Below are 19612 nucleotides of genomic sequence, written 5' to 3'. Positions count from 1 at the left end.
AGCTGTAATGGGTCACACAACACATCACCAGCCATGATACTGGGAATTTCATCTGGGAGCTGCAATAATTGCAGAGATAAGGTCACTCTGAGCTTGGTATAAGAGGAGGTACCTGAACCAATATACCCATCTGGTTTCCGAAAGGCCCCAAACAGGATGAGGATGACTGAAGAGAGAGAGAGAGTGGTAAAAGGTAAAGGGACCCCTGACCATTAGGTCCAGTCGTGACCGACTCTGGGGTTGCAGCGCTCATCTCGCTTTATTGGCCGAGGGAGCCGGCGTACAGCTTCCGGGTCATGTGGCCAGCATGACTAAGCCGCTTCTGGCGAACCCACGTCCCTGTAGACCATGTTTTAGTCTGTAGACAGCATCAAAAAAAACCACGCATCCACTGTTTCGTGGGGTGCAAATGGTGCAAAAACATGGTTAAAAAACACGGAGCCTCATGATTTTTGCACCAGATCAGCCCGAAGTCACCATCAGATCAAACATCATTAGCCATGGGCACAGCATGCGCCACAAACATCACGGATCCACGGCTTCCGGGCGACACCGTGGCCCAAAAATCCCCTTAAATCCCAGCTCTTTTCGGCCCTTCGTCCAGCACTCCGTGTCTGTGGATGTTTGCGTGCGCACGTGTGTTCGCGCGCGCGCCCCATCACTTCCGGTTCCCACTCGAACGCTGGCAGGAGTCTTACGGGGTTTGCTCTACGAGGCGATAGCTCTACGGCTCTCTCTCACTGCGTTCGAAAACAAACCCGAAGTTGCGGGTGACGCACTTGAAATGCGTGGAAAGAGGCGATTGAGTGGCGAGAGGTGGTTTCCGGCCAGGAATTTTTGGGATTCCTAGAAGGGCAGGAGGTTTTTTGCAAAGGGGAGGAGTGGGGGGTCACAGTCCCTCCCTTTTTCTTTTTTTTGCAGGGAAGGAACTCGTCTTCTCGGCGACGGGGGAGGAGGCTGATGCCTGGAGAGGTCAAACAGGTAAAAGGAGCAGAGGGGAGGATAATTCTATTTTTATTTTTTATTTTTTGGAATGGGAAAGGAAGGGTCGGGGTGGGGGTGGGGCTAATCCATGCAAAGGAGCTGCAAAGCGGAGGCCAGGCAGCTGCATGGCTCTCCGTTGCACGAAATCCTTTGAAGCGCCCCCCCCCGCCCCCAAATCCCAGATCTCAGACGACATGGGATGTACGGGGTGCGGCGGGGGGGAAGCAAGCGCCTGGATGCAAAGGAAACAGCCTTGCCTGAGTGGGATGGATGGAGCAGGAGCAGGACTCCTCGTGCCTCCCCTTCCCCACAAAAAAAGAGGGACGAAGGGACCCCCACCTCAAAGGATCCAGGCTTATCCAGCTGCAGCGAGCGCTGGTTCCCTTCCAACAGTCCTATGGGGTCCCCCTAAATTCAGAAATATGGCCTGGTTGGGAAGGTTGGAAGGACTCTGTTGCTTTCCTGTTATGGAATCATAGAATCTTAGAGCTGGAAGGGACCCCACGAGTCATCTAGTCCAACCCCCTGCAGTGCAGGGAGCTCATCTAAAGCCTCCATGACATACGGCCATCCAATCTCTGCTTAAAAACCTCTGGGGAAGGAGAGTAAAAGCTAAGGAAAGCATTAAAAGCTAATCATGTGGTATAGTTTCTTTTGGATATCTGGTTGCTTTGTTTTCAGCTGTGTTGTGTTCATATTAGGTGAACTGCTCCTTGCTTTTTTTCCTCGACCTGAAAAAATAAAATAAAATAAAGGAGCCTGTTTGGCTTCCTTCCTGCTAAGCCAGGTTCAGCAAACTTTTTCAGCAGGGAGCCGGTCCACTGTCCCTCAGACCTTATGGGGGGCTGGACTATATTTTTTTGGAGGGGGGGGGGAATGAACGAATTCCTGTACCCCACAAATAACCCAGAGATGCATTTTAAATAAAAGCACACATTCCACTCATGTAAAGACACGCTGATTCCTGGATTGAGAAGGCGATTCGGCCGCATCCGGCCCCTGGGCCTTAGTTTGCCTACCCTTGTGCTAAGCAAAGGGTGGTGGTGGCATTTGGAACTGACTAGCGTCCTGAGAACCAGACTGTCAGTGGCCTTGTTAAAAAGGCTGGAGGAAATAAAAAATATTTGCTTCCCTTCTCACCTGGAGTTTCAAAGGAGCTTCTCCAGGCGTTTGATGGAGGGAACAGCTGGGCTTCTCTTGCAGGACTGGCTCCGGGCAGAATGGTGCTGAGTTGAAGGGTCCTTCTCTTCTGGGGCTGCCACTACCACCCTCTCCGGTAACACACAAATTCTTCTTCTTTGGCGATCACTCACAGCCGAGAAAGATTTGTTTCCACAAACATGGTCTTAATAGTGAGTCCGTAAGTGACTGTGGAGGCCAATTCTGGATCCACACATCCTTCCATAGTAGGGATGTAGGTTTCCAAGCGAGAGTTGATCACAGTGAGGGTTTGCCAAGCGTGCCTTCCTCTTAGCTCATTTCTCCCTTGCGTCCTGAGTTCGAGCATCTTCAAAACCCATGACACCTTTGGTAAAGGCTGTTCCCCAGTTGGAGCGCTCGCAGGCAAGTTTTTCCCAATTGCTGGTGTTTATACTACTTTTTTTAAAAAAAACATTTTTTAAAAGAGACAGTCTTTAAACCTCTTTTGTTGACCACCAGCATTACACTTTCCATTTTTAAGTTTGGAATAGAGTACAGTGGTACCTTAGGTTACAGATGCTTCAGGTTACAGACTCTGCTAACCCAGAAATAGTACCTTGGGTTAAGAACTTTGCTTCAGGATGAGAACAGAAATCGCACAGCGGCGGCACAGCGGCAGCAGGAGGCCCCATTACGTAAAGTGGTACCTCAGGTTAAGAACAGTTTCAGGTTAAGAACGAACCTCCAGAACGAACTAAGTTCTTAACCCGAGGTACCACTGTAGTTGCTTTGGAAGACAATAATCAGGCATCTGCACAACATGACCAGTACAATGAAGTTGATGCTGAAGAATCATTGCTTCGACATTGGTGATCTTTGCTTCTTCTAGGACACTGCCATTAGTTTGCCTGTCTTCCCAAGTAATGTGTCAAAAAGTTTCGGAGACACCATTGACACAAATACACACACAGAGCAGGCCTCACTACTTCTTAAATAAAATTTGCATCCTGTTAAATTGTCAGCAGAATTGCAGATGAAAAAGACATGCCGACTTTTACATGCCTCAGGAGGCATGCCTAAAACTACGGGTCCGGAAAAGAATACAGCGAAGGTAGAAAGTAGAAACTATTGGCTGAGGGTTCAAAGTACAGTCTCACAAGAGTTTTGTAAGGTGGGCCAGTATGCCAGCTAGGGTTGGTTTAAGGTTGAGGTTGTGGTTGGGGCAGCTAAACCTTTCTCAGACCAGCCCACCTTACCAGGCGGCTGTTGTTGTTATATTTATTTGAACCCCACCTTTCCTCCTGACAGAGACTCAAGGCGGCTTACGGATAAAATAAGAACAGCGAAAAGCAGTGAGTTTCCAAAAGCCCGTTGGGACAAGAAAGTCTTCACCTGCCGGTGGAAGGACAACAAGGAGAAAGCTTCTCTCGCTTCTCCAGGGAGGCAATTCCAAAGTGGGGGAGCAGCCACCGAGAAGGCCCTCTCCCTGGGAGGGTAGCGGGACAGAGAAAAAGGGCCTCCACTGCAGATCTCAAACCCAGGTAGGTTCTTAGGAGGGAATACAGTCATTAAGATAGCTTGCTTTGAATTGGGCCTGGAGGCAGACTGCTAGCCGGTGGAGTTGTTGTAACAAGGGAGTCTTATGCTCCCCATAACCAGCTCTGGTTAACAATCTGACTGCAGTTCTTTTGAGCCAGCTGACGTTTCTGAGCACTTTCCCAAGGCAGCCCCACATAGAACCCCACATACAGTAACCCAACACTTGTTATCCAGTGAATTAGAATCGTAGAAACGTACAGTTGGAAGAGACCCTGAGGATCATGCAGTCTGACCCCCTACAATGCAAGAACGTGCAGCTCTCCCGTACGGGGAGTGAACCTGCAACCTTGGTGTGAGTGTGGTTGAGATTTCTGTTGCAGCCGTAATAATAATAATAATTTATTATATATACCTCACCCATCTGACTGGGTTTCCCCAGCCACTCTGGGTGGCTTCCGACAAATATAAAAGTATAATAAAACATCAAACATTAAAAAAGTCCCTGTACAGGGCTGCCTTCAGATGTCTTCTAAAAGTCAGATAGTTGTTTATTCCCTTGACATCTGATGGGAGGGTGTTTCCACAAGGCGGGCGCCACTACCGAGAAGGCCCTCTCCCTGGTTCTCTGCAACCTCACTTCTCGCAGGGAGGGAACTGCCAGAAGGCCCTCGGTGCTGGACCTCAGTGTCCGGGCAGAACGATGGGGGTGGAGACGCTCCTTCAGGTATACTGGGCCAAGGTCACTTGGGGCTTTAAGGTTAGCACCAACACTTTGAATTGTGCTCGGAAACGTACTGGGAGCCAATGTAGGTCTTTTATGTTATGTGGTCTCGTGAATGTTATGAATAGCAGTTATGGTTTTGCTTTCTCAAGAAGAACGGCCCCTGTTGCTGAAATCTGAACTCATCTCCTGCTTTTTTTGCGGGGGAGAGATGTTTGTGCAGGACGCACAAGGCCATAAGATATATTACGAGTCTGTTTATTTGTAGGTATGCATTTTTAACTTCAGTTTATCTACTGGCGGTTCCCTCATTGCGAGAAGTGAGGTTACAGGGAACCAGACAAGAGGGCCTTCTCAGTAGTGGTGTCTGCCTTGTGGAACGCCCTCCCTTCAGATGTGAAGGAAATAAGCAGCTATCTTATCTTTAAAAGACATCTGAAGGCAGCCCTGTTTAGGGAAGCTTTTAATATTTAGAATCATAGAATCATAGAGTTGGAAGAGACCACAAGGGCCATCGAGTCCAACCCCCTGCCAAGCAGGAAACACCATCAGAGCACTCCTGACATATGGTTGTCAAGCCTCTGCTTAAAGACCTCCAAAGAAGGAGACTCCACCACACTCCTTGGCAGCAAATTCCACTGTCGAACAGCTCTTAATGTCAGGAAGTTCTTCCTAATGTTTAGGTGGAATCTTCTTTCTTGTAGTTTGGATCCATTGCTCCGTATCCGCTTCTCTGGAGCAGCAGAAAACATATTTAATGCATAAAAATATTTAATGCTGTATTGTTTTTAACACTCAATTGGAAGAGTGGCTGGGGAAACTCAGCCAGATGTGTGCAACACAAGGCAACCGAGAACATAAAACAGTTTCTAAGTTGACAGCTCTAAGACAAAAGCAGGGAGTAGCTTAAAAACATAGAAGAGCAGTCCTAAACTAAAAACGTCACGTGATCTCAAGAGGCTGTGTGTTTGCCTAATTCGGGGCTCACTAATCTGATGTTCCCAGATGGCACTTGTGAAAGTCAAATTCGATGCCCCCAGAATGAAACACATTCCCATCTAAAAACACTGAAATTTAGATAACAATCTTCTCTTTTCTCCTAAGAAGTGAGTCTGTTCTACCCTTTCAGAGTTTTACTCCCTTACCTTCCTCCCGATAAAAATTTCCTCATAAACCCACACATGTGAAAGCGAGAGATGTGCTTGGGAGATGAAGAGAGGTATCCACCAAGCCTTTGGCCAGGGCACAGCCTGACTCCCTCCTTTAGCAATCTTCACAGAACTCTAGTCCAATGGTTGCCATCAATTTGATTTGAATTAATTTTATAATGAAATGATTTTAGAATGTTGTATTATTTTTATTGTTGTTAGCCACCCTGAGCCTGGCTTCGGCTGGGGAGCGCGGGATATAAATAAAAATTTATTATTATTGTTATTATTATCAAGAGGGACCAGAAAGGAATTTATGTTACTGTCTTCAGACAGTAGCATAATCAATTTATTCAGCAGGGCATAGAAAGAGGAAGAGAGAGAACTCTGGAGAGGATGAATAAAGAGTGGCAGGCTTGAACACCTAACAGGTTTTCATGTTCATTTCTATTTCCCCAAACAGATCAAAAGCAGGACAAATAAAATTATAGGAAATCATATGTGGTGTCAGCAGAAAGAAGGAAGAAAAAGGACATCTAGAAATCCAAGGATACATTTGAGGCACAAAGGAAACCAGAGAGAGAGAAATCCTTCCATGTTGTTGATATCCACCAAATCTTGATCCCAGTGGAATATGACAAAGGGACAATAAGCAAGGGAAAGGGTCCTGGGATGGGGAGAGGGAATATTCTAAAATAAACCAGAGTTAAATAAATATTGCGGAGCCCATAGCAGGGGAGATGCAAGGAGTGCAGCAAGAGCTTGCTAAGGGAGCACTTACTGAACATCAAATAGCCGACACAGGGATGAAATCATATAGATGCTTGTGGACTTATGCTCATAGCAGAACCCGCACAGGAGAGAAGCCGCATGAATGCATTCAGTGTGGAAAGAGCTTCAGTTTCATGGGAAACCTTAGTACACATGAAAGAACCCACACGGGAGACAAACCGTATACATGCACGGAGTGTGGAAAGAGCTTCAGTCAGAGTGGACACCTTAATTTACATCAGAGAACCCACACGGGGGAGAAGCCGTATGAATGCATGCAGTGTGGAAAGAGCTTCAGTTACATTGGAAACCTTATTTCACACGAAAGAACCCACACGGGAGAAAAACCCTACATATGCACAGTGTGCGGAAAGAGGTTCAGTCAGAGTGGACACCTTACTTTACATCAGAGAACCCACACAGGGGAGAAACCATACGAATGCCGTGAATGTGGAAAGAGGTTCAGTCAGAGTGGCCTCCTAACCTCACATCAGAGAACCCACACAGGGGAGAAACCATATGAATGCAAAGAGTGTGGAAAGAGATTCAGTCAGAGTGGACACCTTCGTTTACATCAGAGAACCCACACGGGGGAGAAACCATATGAATGCCACGAATGTGGAAAGAGCTTCAGTCAAAATGGACGCTTAACTTCACATCAAAGAATTCACACAGGAGAAAAACCATATCAATGCATGGAGTGTGGAAAGCGCTTCAGTCAAACTGGGCACCTTACTTCACATCAGAGAATCCATAAACGGGAGAAGCCGCACAAATGTATGGAGTGTGGAAAGGGTTTCGTGGACAATGGAGCACTCACTAAACATCAGAGAATCCACACAGAAGAGAAACCACACACGTGTTTGGAGTGTGGAAAGAGCTTCAGTCGAAAGGCAAACTTCAGTTCACATGAAAAAACCCACACAGGGGAGAAACCATACAAATGTCTGGAGTGTGGAAAGAGTTTTAATTCTCGTAGGAGTCTTACTTTACATCAGAAAAACAACATGGGAGAGAAACCCTGTGCATGTGCTGAGTGTGGAAAGAGCTTCAGTACAAGCTGCAAACTTACTTCACATCAAAGAACCCATACAGTGGATCAGCCATATGAAATAGCATGGAATTTGCAACAACTTGAATTAGAATGAAATGGATTGACCCACGAATGGAAAGTCCCTCTCTCCCTCGAATCAGAGAATTGTAGTGTTGGAAGGCTCCCCCAAAAGTCATCCAGTCCAATCACCTGTTATATAACTCCATACACTTGCAGATTCTTAGCTTCTTTTATGTCTTGCTCTTTCCTCTCCCCCACCTTTGTTTTCGTCTCATTTTGTTTTATTACAGAAAGTTACGGAATAAGAAATGCATACTAACATTTTTGCTATATGTATTATTGAAAAATTGTAATAAACGGGTGGGGGAGCCCAGTTTTTTCCATGATCGGTTTGACCGTTATGGAGCCTTCCACTTCTGCGGAAGTTCTGTCACAGTGAGGCCTTTACTATCTCTCATATAAGGAGAGAGACAGCAGAATTGATCACTCTGTGGTTAAAGCTTCTGTCCAGGCCTTATTAAGCCTATAGTCTCTTCCAGATGTCTTGCTTATTCAGATTATACCGCATTCATCCGCAGTTGAAGCATGGTGGTTAGACTAAATCTGGTGTCATTAGGCATTGATTCTGGTTTGTTTATGGGGCAGTCGTATCGCTATCCTGATCTGCCGATATGGCGTCAATCATTCATAACTTTCCAAATCACAGAAGGGCCATTTAAACGCCCACAAACACCTATACCCACCAGTGGTTTGTTGTGCTGTTGTGGATGTCCTGTGTTCTTCCACTTCCACGAAGAAAAAGGAGCAGGCCTAGACCACAGAGCCAGAATACTCCATTTTCTCCAGCGTAATTCAGTTCAGCGTTCAGAGAGGTGGTGAAGAACCCAGGAGCTCCCTTGACAGAAGTGCGAAGCAGTGTCTTCCAGCCCCCTGGCCTTTCTTAACACAAGCCAAGCCTCAAAGCGTCTCTCTGTTGTCAACAAGAAAATCTTTATAACAAACCGCTCAGCAAATTAAAGGACCGATGTGCCAATTAATATCTGTCTAGACTGAAAAGGAACTATGTGACCTGGTAGAAATCCAGATCTACTGAGTGCCAACTTTTACTCTAAGCACATCAAATATCAAAGTAAAGGACGTTTTGATGAAAACAGCTGTATGTGTAGTCTTCATAATAGAACGATTGCTTTCTTTTCATGTGTACAGATCTACAAACCGGATAGCTTTCCTTTGGTCTAAAAGAGATATTTCCCTCTGGCAATTGTGAAGATGACCAACCATTTTGAATGTGTGTTGTAAAAAATTCCTCTTCAGAGGGGAGACGGGGTATAGATATTGCCACCTTTTGGGGCACCAAACTCTGTCTTCTCTTGTTGATAGAATCAGGCCTACGCCTAGGGAATTATTTGTTTTCTTTTGTCCTAATTTGCTAGGTGGCATTTTCTGTATTAGTTTGATAAACTTACATTTTTCTCCTTTGTAATCTTGAATTGCGTTTGCTTAAGTAAAGAAACATGCTAAATAAAACGACGAAACTGCAAGTCTTCCCTGAACCCTAAATATTCTCTGTGCTGATATGGAGGGGGGAGTATAAACACACATCCCTAAATCTAATTCGGTGAGTGGCCCCTGGGTCCTGTGCCAAGGTATTCTTGCGGCCCACTTGGTCTGAGGGATTGGACGGCCCTGCTTTGAATTAAAAAGCCCCCAGATGCTTTAAACTTTCGTCATAGGGGAATTGATCCGTCTCTTTGATTATTTTGGGTCGCCTGAGCTATACTTGCACACTCATATGCAGTGCAATAAAATCAACAGGCAAGCGCACAGATCCTGAACTTGATGCAACACGGACAGGCTAATGGAGTAATTAAAGAGCAATTAACAAAAATTTGATATAAAATGGGGGAAACGAGAATGTGGGGGAGGGGAATAGATTATGCAGTAAAGGTAATGGGTAGAGGGACCCCTGACCGTTAGGTCCAGTCGCAGACGACTCTGGGGTTGCAGCGCTCATCTTGCTTTACTGGCTGAGGGAGCTGGCGTACAGCTTCCAGGTCATGTGGCCAGCATGACTAAGCCGCTTCTGGCAAACCAGAGCAGCGCATTTACCTTCCCGCCGGAGTGGTACCTATTTATCTACTTGCACTTTGACGTGCTTTCGAACTGCTAGGTTGGCAGAAGCAGGGACCGAGCAACGGGAGCTAGACCACAGCGCCACCCACATCCCAGATTATGTAGTAGAAAAGAGTTATTAAAATGAACCATGGATGGGGGGGGAGAGGGAAGTCGATGATAACTTTGATAACAAATTATACATTTATCTGTTTAAATTAGTAAAAAAGGAAAAGGAAATGGTATGTGTGGAAGAAAGAGAGATTGGCACGGGCTCCCCTTTAATCCAGCCAGGAGTTGGTGCAACCCCAGACCATTGGTTTTTCCCCTCCCGGGAAAAGCTGCATTTTGCTTGCCACTCAAACGCAATTTGCGCCCTCCTGGGAGCCACGTGGGGTGACGCGGACGTTCCAAGCACCATTCGCAAAAAGCAGGAAGGCGTGCGGGGGCGTGAGCGGCAAGGGAAGAAGTGTTGCCGTGCCCTCTGCAGCCTCTCTAGGCGCCTGGACTCGATCTCTTTAACCCCGAGATGCACTTTTCCGTAGCAAGAAAAGCGGGGGGGGGGGGAGGGGACAGCCCCCCCCCTTCTCCAAGTCCGCTTTGCAAGAGCAAGAAGAGAAGACGTGGATCTCTCCCCGGATCCAGCAACGCCTGAGTGATCGCCTCTCCCTGGTTGATTCCCTTCCTCCGTCTGATCTCCCCCTGTGCAAAGACCTCCCCCGCCCAAAAAAGCCAGACTCGCTTAGGGTTAAATCCTACCCCCCGCATTTCAGGGAGAGTCACATCCTGCTGCATTTGGGTCTGGACGGGTGAGTGGAATTTGTGGGGCGGGGGGGGGGGAGGTGATGCCTTCCCGCGGGCAGGATGGGGAGTGGGCGTGTGTATGTGTGTGTGCATCGGAATCAAGGGTTGCCCGCGTTGGGCTGGCAGCGACTCTCCAAAGCTCCGGAGGAAGGACATTCCCAGCCCTACCTACAGACGCCGCATGTAGGGTTTGAACCCGGGACCGTCTGCATGCAAGGCAGACGCCCTGCCACTGAGCTATGCTCCTTAGCCTGGACGTAGGGAATCAGAGAATTGCAGAGTTGCAAAGGAGCACGAGGGACATCCTAGCCCAGCCTCCTGCAGTGCAGGAATCTTTTGCCCACCGTGGGTTTCAAACCCACGACCCTGAGATTAAAGAGTCTCCTGCTCTGCAAATATGTTTTGGGAGGGTGGTTTATTGGTTTGTTTTTCTTCCTACTGACTGAGCTAGAGAGAGAGAGAGAGAGAGAGAGCGCTGTCCACAGCTACCGGTTTGGGGGCATCTATTGAAGACCTTTGTACGCCAACAGGCCTATGCAGGTTTCTAGAATGTCCCCAGTAGCCAGTCATTTTAATGATTTCTTCATACAGTGGTACCTCGAGTTACAGACACTTCAGGTTACAGATGCTTCAGGTTACAGACTCTGCTAACCCAGAAATAGTACCTCGGGTTAAGAACTTTGCTTCAGGATGAGAACAGAAATCGTGCTCTGGCAGCGCGGCAGCAGCAGGAGGCCCCATTAGCTAAAGTGGTGCTTCAGGTTAAGAACAGTTTCAGGTTAAGAACGGACCTCCAGAACAAATTCAGTTCTTTACTGCTTTTTAATGTTGCTGTGTGGTTCTGATGTTTAGCAAGAGAAAAGTGTCAGCTTTTAAGTTACAAAGGACTCTTTGTCTGGATTATATATATACAGTGGTACCCCTAGTTGCAAACGGGATCCGTTCTGGACGCCCGTTTGCAACATGAAAAGAGCACAACCCGCAGCGGCGCGTCTGCGCACGTGCAGGTTGCGATACGGTGCTTCTGTGCATGCACGTGACGTCATTTTGTGCTTCTGCGCATGCGCCGAAACCTGGAAGTAACCCTTTCCGATCCTTCTGGGTTGCCGCGGGACGTAACCTGAAGCAAACGTAACATGAAGTATGACTGTATACATACACACACACACACAGTGACAACAAGAGATAGGGGACAGTCATAGAATCATAGTGTTAAAAGGAACCCTGTCCGTCATCTATTCCAACCCCCTGCAATGCAGGAATACGCAGCTGTCCCATATGGGGATCGAACCTGCAACCTTGGCGTTATCAGCACCACACTCTAACCAACGGAGCTACATCCAGGGGAAAGAGAGACAGGGGAAGAATGTTTCTGAATGAGGATTGGTGATCTCTGGTTCTTCCTGTTTGTTTCTGGAGGGGAGATTTTCTTTCCTGCAGGGCAATGCTCGGATTGACAGCTGGAAACATTCAGCTTGCTTGGAAGCTGTATGTTAACGTCCTTCCTTGAACTTGTGGCAGTAATCAGGAGGCCTCTCCCCACAGGTCCAAGATGGATCTTTCGGGCACAGCAGGAGACAGAGCAGGAGGAGACCCTGGTGCCACCAAGACTGGGAGCAGCGGAGGATTCTGGGAAGGAACGGTGAAGAAGATCCTAAGTTCGGGAGAAGCCAGCACAGACGTTCGGCGCCAGCAGCTCAGGGAGTTTGGCTACCAGGAGGCCGAGGGCCCCCGAGACTTTTGCAGCCGACTCCACAGTCTCTGCCGTCGGTGGCTGAAGCCAGAAAGGCTCACCAAGGCCCAGATCCTGGACCTGGTGGTCTTGGAGCAGTTCCTGGCTGTCCTCCCCCCGGAGATGGAGAACTGGGTCAGGGAGTGCAGAGTGGAGACCAGTTCGCAGGCGGTGGCCTTGGCAGAAGGCTTCCTCCTGAGCCAGACAGAAGAGAGGAGGCAGGAAGAGAGACAGGTGAGAGGGTTATCCCCACCCCAATCATCCAGGCAGTGCCAAGGGACTGAGAAGGCAGCCGTGGTTCTGAATACCAGTTTCTGGAAACCGCAGCCGAGGAGTGTTCTTGTGCTACTTCGGTCCAGCTTGCTGGTTTCCCACTGTAGAGTTGGAAGGGACCTCCCAAGCTTATTCTAGCCCAGCCTTTCTCAACCTGTGGGTCCCCAGATGTTGTTGGACTACAACTCCCATCATCTCTGAGCTCTGGCCTTGCTAGCTAGGGGTGATGGGAGTTGTAGTTCAACAACATCTGGGGACCCACAGGTTGAGAAAGGCTGATTTCTAGTCCAACCCCCTGCAATGCAGGAATCTCAGCTAAAGCATCCATGACAGTTGGCCACCCAACCTCTGCTTAAAAACCTCTAAGGAAGGAGAGTCCACAAGCTCCCGAGGAAAACAGCTCTTAACTGTTAGAATTTCCCCCCATAGATTTAGTCGGAATCTCGCTTTTTGTAACTTGAAACCATGGGTTTCAGTCCTACTCTCCAGAGCAGGAGAAAACCAGCTTGTTCCCTGAATGTGACAGCCCTTGAGATATTTGAAGATGGCTATCATATCTCCTCTTTTCCGGGCTAAACATGCCCAGCTCCTTCAACCAGTGAAGGCGGTGAAGGTCCTGTGTGAGTGTCTGGAGGCGGTTGGAGGATGGATGGCGGCTAACAGACTGAGGTTGAATACTGACAAGTCAGAAGTACTCTTTTGGGGGGACAGGAGGCAGGCAGGTGTGGAGGACTCCCTGGTCCTGAATGGGGTAAATGTGTCCCTGAAGGACCAGGTGCGCAGCCTGGGAGTCATTCTGGACTCACAGCTGTCCATGGAGGCGCAGGTCAATTCTGTGTCCAGGGCAGATGCTTACCAGCTCCATCTGGTACGCAGGCGGAGACCCTACATGCCTGCAGACTGTCTTGCCACACTGTCCGCTCTAGTTATCTCCCGCTTGGACTACTGCAATGGACTCTACGTGGGGCTACCTTTGAAGGTGACCCGGAAACTACAACTAATCCAGAATGCAGCAGCTAGACTGGTGTCTGAGAGCAGCCACCGAGACCACATAACTCCGGTCTTGAAAGACCTACATTGGCTCCCAGTACATATCCGAGCACAATTCAAAGTGTTGGTGTGGCCTTTAAAGCCCTAAACGGCCTCATTCCTGTATACTTGAAGGATAATCTCCACCCCCATCGTTCAGCCTGGACACTGAGGTCCAGCGCCAAGGGCCTTCTGGCGGTTCCCTCACTGCGAGAAGTCAAGTTACAGGGAACCGGGCAGAGGGCCTTATCGGTAGTGGCACCCACCCTGTGGAACGCCCTCCCACCAAATGTCAAAGAGAACAACTAGCACCAGACTTTTAGAAGACATCTGGAGGCAGCCCTCTTTAGGGAAGCTTTTAATGTTTGATGCATTACTGTATTTTAATATTTTGTAGAAAGCCACCCAGAGTGGCTGGGGAAGCCCAGCCAGATGGGTGGGGTATAAATAATAAATTTATATTATTATTATTATTATTATTATTATTATTAACCATTCCTCATAAGGCTCGATGTGCCGTTGGCCTGATCCAGCAGACCCTTATGTTCTTAATGTGGAGTTTGGAACTGACAGGGTTAAAACTCACTGGTGTCCTGTATCTGGATCTGGGAGGAGCTGGGAGGAGCTTGATGCAGAGAAGTGCGTCACAGGATGTTGTTCTGACACTCTTCAGATCTGTCTCTGCAACGGACAGAGAAGCAGCTCAACTTAGAGGCTGCTGTGAGAGTGCTTTTGGAAAGCACAAAGATGCCGGAATGCTCCGATGGTGTCTGATGGAATTTATTGCTCTGTAAATAAAGCTACTAGAGATAAGGACGGACTGTCTCTGGACTGATTTATCCCTTTATCTCACACGGAAGCAGGACCGCTGCTACTCTGCATTTCTTTGGCCAGGTCAGGGTGAGAGCAGAGCCTACGCCGAGGAAGCGCTGCCTGGACCCAAAGATTTATTTTCTCCAAAATAGAAAGGTATAGATTGGTTGTTCATCCTTCACCCGGAAGTCCCAGCACGGGAATACACACAATCTTTAAATGGGATTAAGCCTTTATAACATTTACTAGAGCCACGGAGAAGGTCCTCTTTCCGCCTCACAGCTCCACTGGTTTCTGCAATAGAGTTTTGCCAGAAGACTTGAGGGAGGAGGGTGAGAATCCATTGCTTGGTTTGTACTTCCTAACTTCCTCTCCCTGTTCCCTGTCTGGGTGCCTTGCTTCTGTTTCAGGTGCAAAGCCGGTCCTTAGATGTGGCCGTTGATTCCCGCGAGTCAGAGAAGGACCCAACTGACCATTGTTCAAAGCCCCTCTCGTGGGGCATCGCCCAGGAGGTACAAAGTCGGAATGATTCATTGGGTAAGGGAGGATCCTTTGGGCTTCAAAACTGCAGGATTTTGTGAAGTATCAGCTCTCCTCCTCCTCCTCCGTTTTCTCCCTCCGATGCCCCCTATATTTGGTAACGCTTAATTCCATGGCCATCTCTAAGCAGATTGCAATGAAACTGAGAAACAACAACAGGTCTTATAAGGGGGAGATCGTTATTCCAGTTTGTAATGGCATTAGATTTGAAATTGTTTTTACATATGAAAGCATTTTTAAATGTGTGTGTGTTTTTTAAAGAAGTTTCTCATAATTATTTTTATATGTGAAGCTGTGCAATTTTATTTTCTGTTTTACAATTTTACAAATTGAATTTTGGTGTAACTTAACGACAACTTAAAATACATAAAATATAACTTGAGAACAAATTAAAAACCCAAAATCCACAAGTGCTTTCCTATTATTGCAGCTGTTGCGAAGTTGTGTGATATTGTCATCTTTTTACTATTTTTTGAGGGGGGGGCGTTGTTACTAATTTACTGTGAAGTGGCTTTTGAGATACGTTATAGGAAGTTTCATACATGGAATCAAATAAATAGTTGGAATTAAAATTAACAATGACACCCCCACAAAGCAAAGCATAGTAGCACACCCCGGATATTATTATTGTTAATTGTAATAATAGTAGTGTTTCTTGGTCGCTCTACTCGTAAAATAATAATGCAAAGCAACTTTCCAGCACGGTAGACATGCTAAAAGCAATTACAATAATCGCAATCAATATAAAACTGAAAAGCGCACACACCAGTTGAGGAATGGCCGTGCTCTCAGACAGAACCATCTCCAAATTTCCCCCTGCATCTTTCAAATTCGTTTGCTTATTTTTCAGTCACTTGTGCAAATAAAGTGAGGGTAAATTGTGGGTTTGCTGTATTTTTTAAGGATCCTCCTTATTTCTGTGATTGTGAGTTGTTTTAAACTTTTTAAATGTTTTCATTTCTGTAACCTACCATGGTACCTTTGGGTGAAGGGCAGGGTAATAATAATAATAATAATAATAATAATGTTCTTTTCTCCTGCTGTGCTCTTACCAGGTTTCTCTGTCTGATTTCAGCAGGTGTTGGGGGGGGGGGATGAGAAACATGGAGACCAATATGCCAGGCCAGTAGGGGGAAGCAAGATTCAGGAGATGGAAGAGAACTTCAGGACTCCAGGAGGAGAGAATAAGCAGAAGAAAAACCCAGCAGAGGAAGGCAAGAAGACATATTGGCCAGGGATTAACCTCCACGAAGTTCCAGTTCAGGAACACAATCCCAAGGGAAAGAAAAGGAATATCTGCCCCGTGTGTGGGAAACACTTCAGCTACAAATCAGATCTCAGTGTTCATAGGAGAATCCACACGAGTCGGAAGCAACACAGATGTTTGGAGTGCGGGGTGAGCTTTAGGCAGAGCACACACCTCGCTACTCATCAGACAATCCACACGGGCGAAAAGCCATATCAGTGCTCATTGTGCGGAAAGAGCTTTCAGCAGCGTGCCAACTTCACATCACATCAGAGAACCCACACGGGAGAGAGGCCGTATCACTGCTCCAAATGCGGGAAGAGCTTCAGTCGGAACACAAGCCTCACTGCCCACCTAAGGAAACACATGGGAGAGAAACCCTACAGCTGTTCCGTGTGCCGCCGGAACTTTTGCGACAAGTCGGGCCTGAACCTGCACCAGTTAATTCATTCAAAGGACAAGCCTCATAAATGCCTGGTGTGCGGCAAGAGCTTCATTCGACGCTCGCAGCTGATCTCCCTCGAAGGGCTCCACACAGGGGAGAAACCGTATCGGTGCTCGGTGTGCGGGAAGAGCTTCCATCGGACGTCCAACCTGAAGTCGCACCAGAGGATTCACGCAGGAGACAAACCCTACAACTGCTTGGAATGCAGCAGGAGCTTTTACGAAAAATCGCGCCTTCTCACACACCAGAGAATGCACATGGGGGAAAAGCCGTATCAGTGCCCCGAGTGCGGGAAGAGGTTTCACGATAAGTATAAGCTAAAGAGCCATCAAAGGAACCACGGGGTGGAGAGAAGCCGGTCACGTCGTGGCGTGTTGAAATGGCTTCCGGCGGTGCCCCCGTCTTGTATGCTCTCAGAGAGTTGACACAGGGACACCAACACGTGATTTCTGAGATTGAATAGCAAAGGATTCGGCTAAGCCTTTATAAACTTTAAAGAATCCACCTTGGAGATGAACCTTCCGCTCCCTCCCAAATACTTGAGGTAGGAAATGGGTTAACAAAAAGAGTTAACAAGGACTCACTCGAAACAATGGCTTCATGTTTTAGGGAAGGAGATTCCGACTAAACATACGGAAAAACTTTCTGGCAGTAAGAGCTGTTTGACAGTAGATTCTATGATTCCAATATAGATCACTGGCATACCAATACCTTTTAAATTTTTATTTAATTTTTGTATTGGCATTAAAAATGTGCAAAAATAATGGGAAATGCAAGACACACAGCTCCAGCCCCACATATGCAGCCCCATCCTTGTACCCACAGTGGCCTCAGGTTGTATATTTACATAATTGTTCCTTTTTGATCCATAAAGGACCTGTTCAGTGTTCAGGAAACTGCTTTATTCTAGGGTTGTTTGACGTGTGAAACATAGTTCAGATTGAAATAAAACCTTACTATACACCAGACAAATTCACATTTAAATGTATGGCGTGTGAAAAAGGGTTTAGTCAACGTCGATCACTTAAGAGTACATCAATGAACTCACACGGGAGAGAAACAAATTGAATGTGTGGAATGTGAAGTCAAGCCTTAGTTCACATGAGCAAACTCACACAGGGTATAAACCATTTAAATGTATGGAGAGTTTGTTAGAAGGCACAACTTACTTTGCATCAACAAACTCACACAGGGAAAGACTTTCACTGATAATAGAACCCATGCAAAACATCAACAAACGGGGAAACCCATTTAAATGTATGGAGTGCGGAAAGTATTTCGCTCAGGGTTCACTCCTTCACATCAAAAAACTCAAAGGGTAAAAGCAATTTTAAATGTACGGAGTGCATACAATGTAGTGGTGTTCATATGTAAATTTGTTTAGCTACCGTATTTTTCGCTCTATAAGACACACTTTTCCCCTCCTAAAAAGGCGAAATGTGTGTGCGTGTAGGGATATCGTGGAGTGGTGAGTGGGGTCCGGAGGGAGCACACTTCCCCACCAGCAGGCAGCCAGTCTGCCTGCACGCATGACCCTGGCGTACGTAGCATACTCCCCCTCAGACAAGTCACGGCTGTCTCAAACATCGTTCCCTCTGTCTGACCTTTTGCAGTCTCAGCAGCCTGCAGTGTCCTGTCTGTAACCTTTGTCCCTGAGACCTTTTGTCTCCTTCGTCATACACTGTGCAAGGGGAAAATTATGCTGTGAAAACAGGTGCCAAAATAACTTTGTACCACCCCACGATCTCGAGACGGAAGATGTGTAAAGGTCACAGCCCAAAAATGTATCTGCCTAGCTTGCATATTTGTCTCAATAAAAAGGAGGCTCCACAGGCTAGCCGGCAGCTCGCTTCAGCCCACCTGCGCACAGCTCACATGATGATCAACTCCTGTCTTGGGCCTTCACTTCATGTGCGTCCTTTGGAGCAAATGCAGGCTTCGCGGGCTACCCCAGAAGCCAGAACAGCGAGAGGGAGCACTGCGCAGCGCTCCCTCTCGCTGTTCTAGCTTCCAGCTTAGCCGCGCGAAGTCTTCGCGGGGGAGCGGGGAGCCTTCATCCCGCTCCCCTGCGCCGGCTTCGCACGGCAATCCATGGCTTTCGCGGGAGGTGGGGGAAGGGACAGAGCATGGCTTTCTCACTTCCCCCACCTCTTGCAAAAGCGCCCAAGAGCCACGCTCCCTTTAAAGAGCTGCGCGGAGTGTGTGTGTGTGGCTCTTGGGGGCTTTTTCCCGAGGAGGGAGAAGGGCAGCCTGTCACTGACGGGCTGCCCTTCTCCCTCCTCGGGCAAAAGCCTGCAAGCGCCACACATACGCTCCATGCGGCTCGTGAAAGGGAGCGCTGAGCAGAGCCTGGGATGCATACAGGCTATGCTCAGCGCTCCGTTTAAATTATGTTTGTTTGTTTTTTGCATCCCCCCCTCTAAAAACTAGGTGCGCCTTTTTTTTTTTTAAAAAATATTTATTAGGGTTTAAAATAGAAATAGATATAATAAACAATATAACATATGTCTTAACATAATTTCACGTTTTCTTTGGACTTCCTCACATCTCCCGCTCCCACTTTCATCATTGTAACTTTTTGCCAGCAATTTATCATCTTGTTTACATTCTTAAGTCCCATCTGTGTATTCATAATCTTGTAATTCTCAAAAAGGTTTATATTTTCTCAATCTCACTTATTATCTTAGATCATCTAATTTAGTGGTGCTCAATTGTTTATGATCTAGCATCCTACTTAACATTCACTCAAATTACAGTATTTTTGTAAATAAATCTTAAATTTCTTCCAGTCCTCCTCCATCTTCTCCTCTCCCAGGTCACGGATTCTGCCGGTCATCTCGGCCAGTTCCATATAGTCTATCAGTTGCATCTGCCATTCTTCCAGTGTGGGTAGATCTTGAGTTTTCCAGTGCTTTGCAAGAAGTATCCTTGCTGCTGTTGTTGCGTACATAAAAAATGTCCAATCCTTCTTTACCACCCCTTGGCCGACAATACCCAAAAGAAAGGCCTCTGGTTTCTTTGTGAAGGTATACTTAAATACCTTTTTCAATTCATTATAAATCATTTCCCAGAACGCCTTCACTTTAGGGCAGGTCCACCAGAGGTGGAAGAATGTTCCTTCACTCTCTTTACATTTCCAACACTTATTATCAGACAGGTGGTATATTTTTGCAAGTTTGACTGGGGTCATATACCATCTATATATCATTTTCATTACATTTTCTTTCAAAGCATTGCATGCAGTAAAGTTCAACCTAGTAC

General features: G+C 47.0%; 2 protein-coding genes across 6 annotated transcripts; both read left to right on the top strand.

Moving 5' to 3' along the window:
- The first annotated feature begins 733 nt into the window (after window positions 1-733).
- Window positions 734-8898, top strand: LOC308469919 (uncharacterized protein). Of its 2 annotated transcripts, XM_080993024.1 has the most exons (4): window positions 734-981; window positions 2188-2260; window positions 3433-3665; window positions 5996-8898. In XM_080993024.1, the coding sequence occupies exon 4, from the start codon at window positions 6273-6275 to the stop codon at window positions 7449-7451; it is 1179 nt and encodes a 392-aa protein (XP_080849150.1). In that variant the 5' UTR covers window positions 734-981; window positions 2188-2260; window positions 3433-3665; window positions 5996-6272; the 3' UTR covers window positions 7452-8898. The 2 variants fall into 2 exon arrangements, with proteins under 2 accessions (XP_080849150.1, XP_080849149.1); XM_080993023.1 differs by lacking the exon at window positions 2188-2260.
- Window positions 8899-10249: 1351 nt separating this feature from the next.
- LOC308469990 (uncharacterized protein) lies at window positions 10250-17920 on the top strand. Of its 4 annotated transcripts, none has more exons than XM_080993175.1 (3): window positions 10250-10278; window positions 11819-12239; window positions 14531-17920. In XM_080993175.1, exon 3 carries the CDS (start codon window positions 15811-15813, stop codon window positions 16774-16776), a length of 966 nt encoding a protein of 321 aa, XP_080849301.1. In that variant the 5' UTR covers window positions 10250-10278; window positions 11819-12239; window positions 14531-15810; the 3' UTR covers window positions 16777-17920. The 4 variants fall into 4 exon arrangements, with proteins under 4 accessions (XP_080849301.1, XP_080849303.1, XP_080849302.1 ...); XM_080993177.1 differs by lacking the exon at window positions 10250-10278 and adding an exon at window positions 10424-10456; XM_080993176.1 differs by lacking the exon at window positions 10250-10278 and having other exon boundaries at window positions 11176-12239.
- The last annotated feature ends 1692 nt before the right edge of the window (window positions 17921-19612 follow it).

Source organism: Podarcis pityusensis (assembly GCF_964106645.2).
Source record: "Podarcis pityusensis genome assembly, chromosome: 2".
Lineage (NCBI taxonomy): Eukaryota > Metazoa > Chordata > Lepidosauria > Squamata > Lacertidae > Podarcis > Podarcis pityusensis.
The sequence above is the reverse complement of the archived record's forward strand: the minus strand, read 5'-3'. Positions and strand labels throughout refer to the sequence as shown.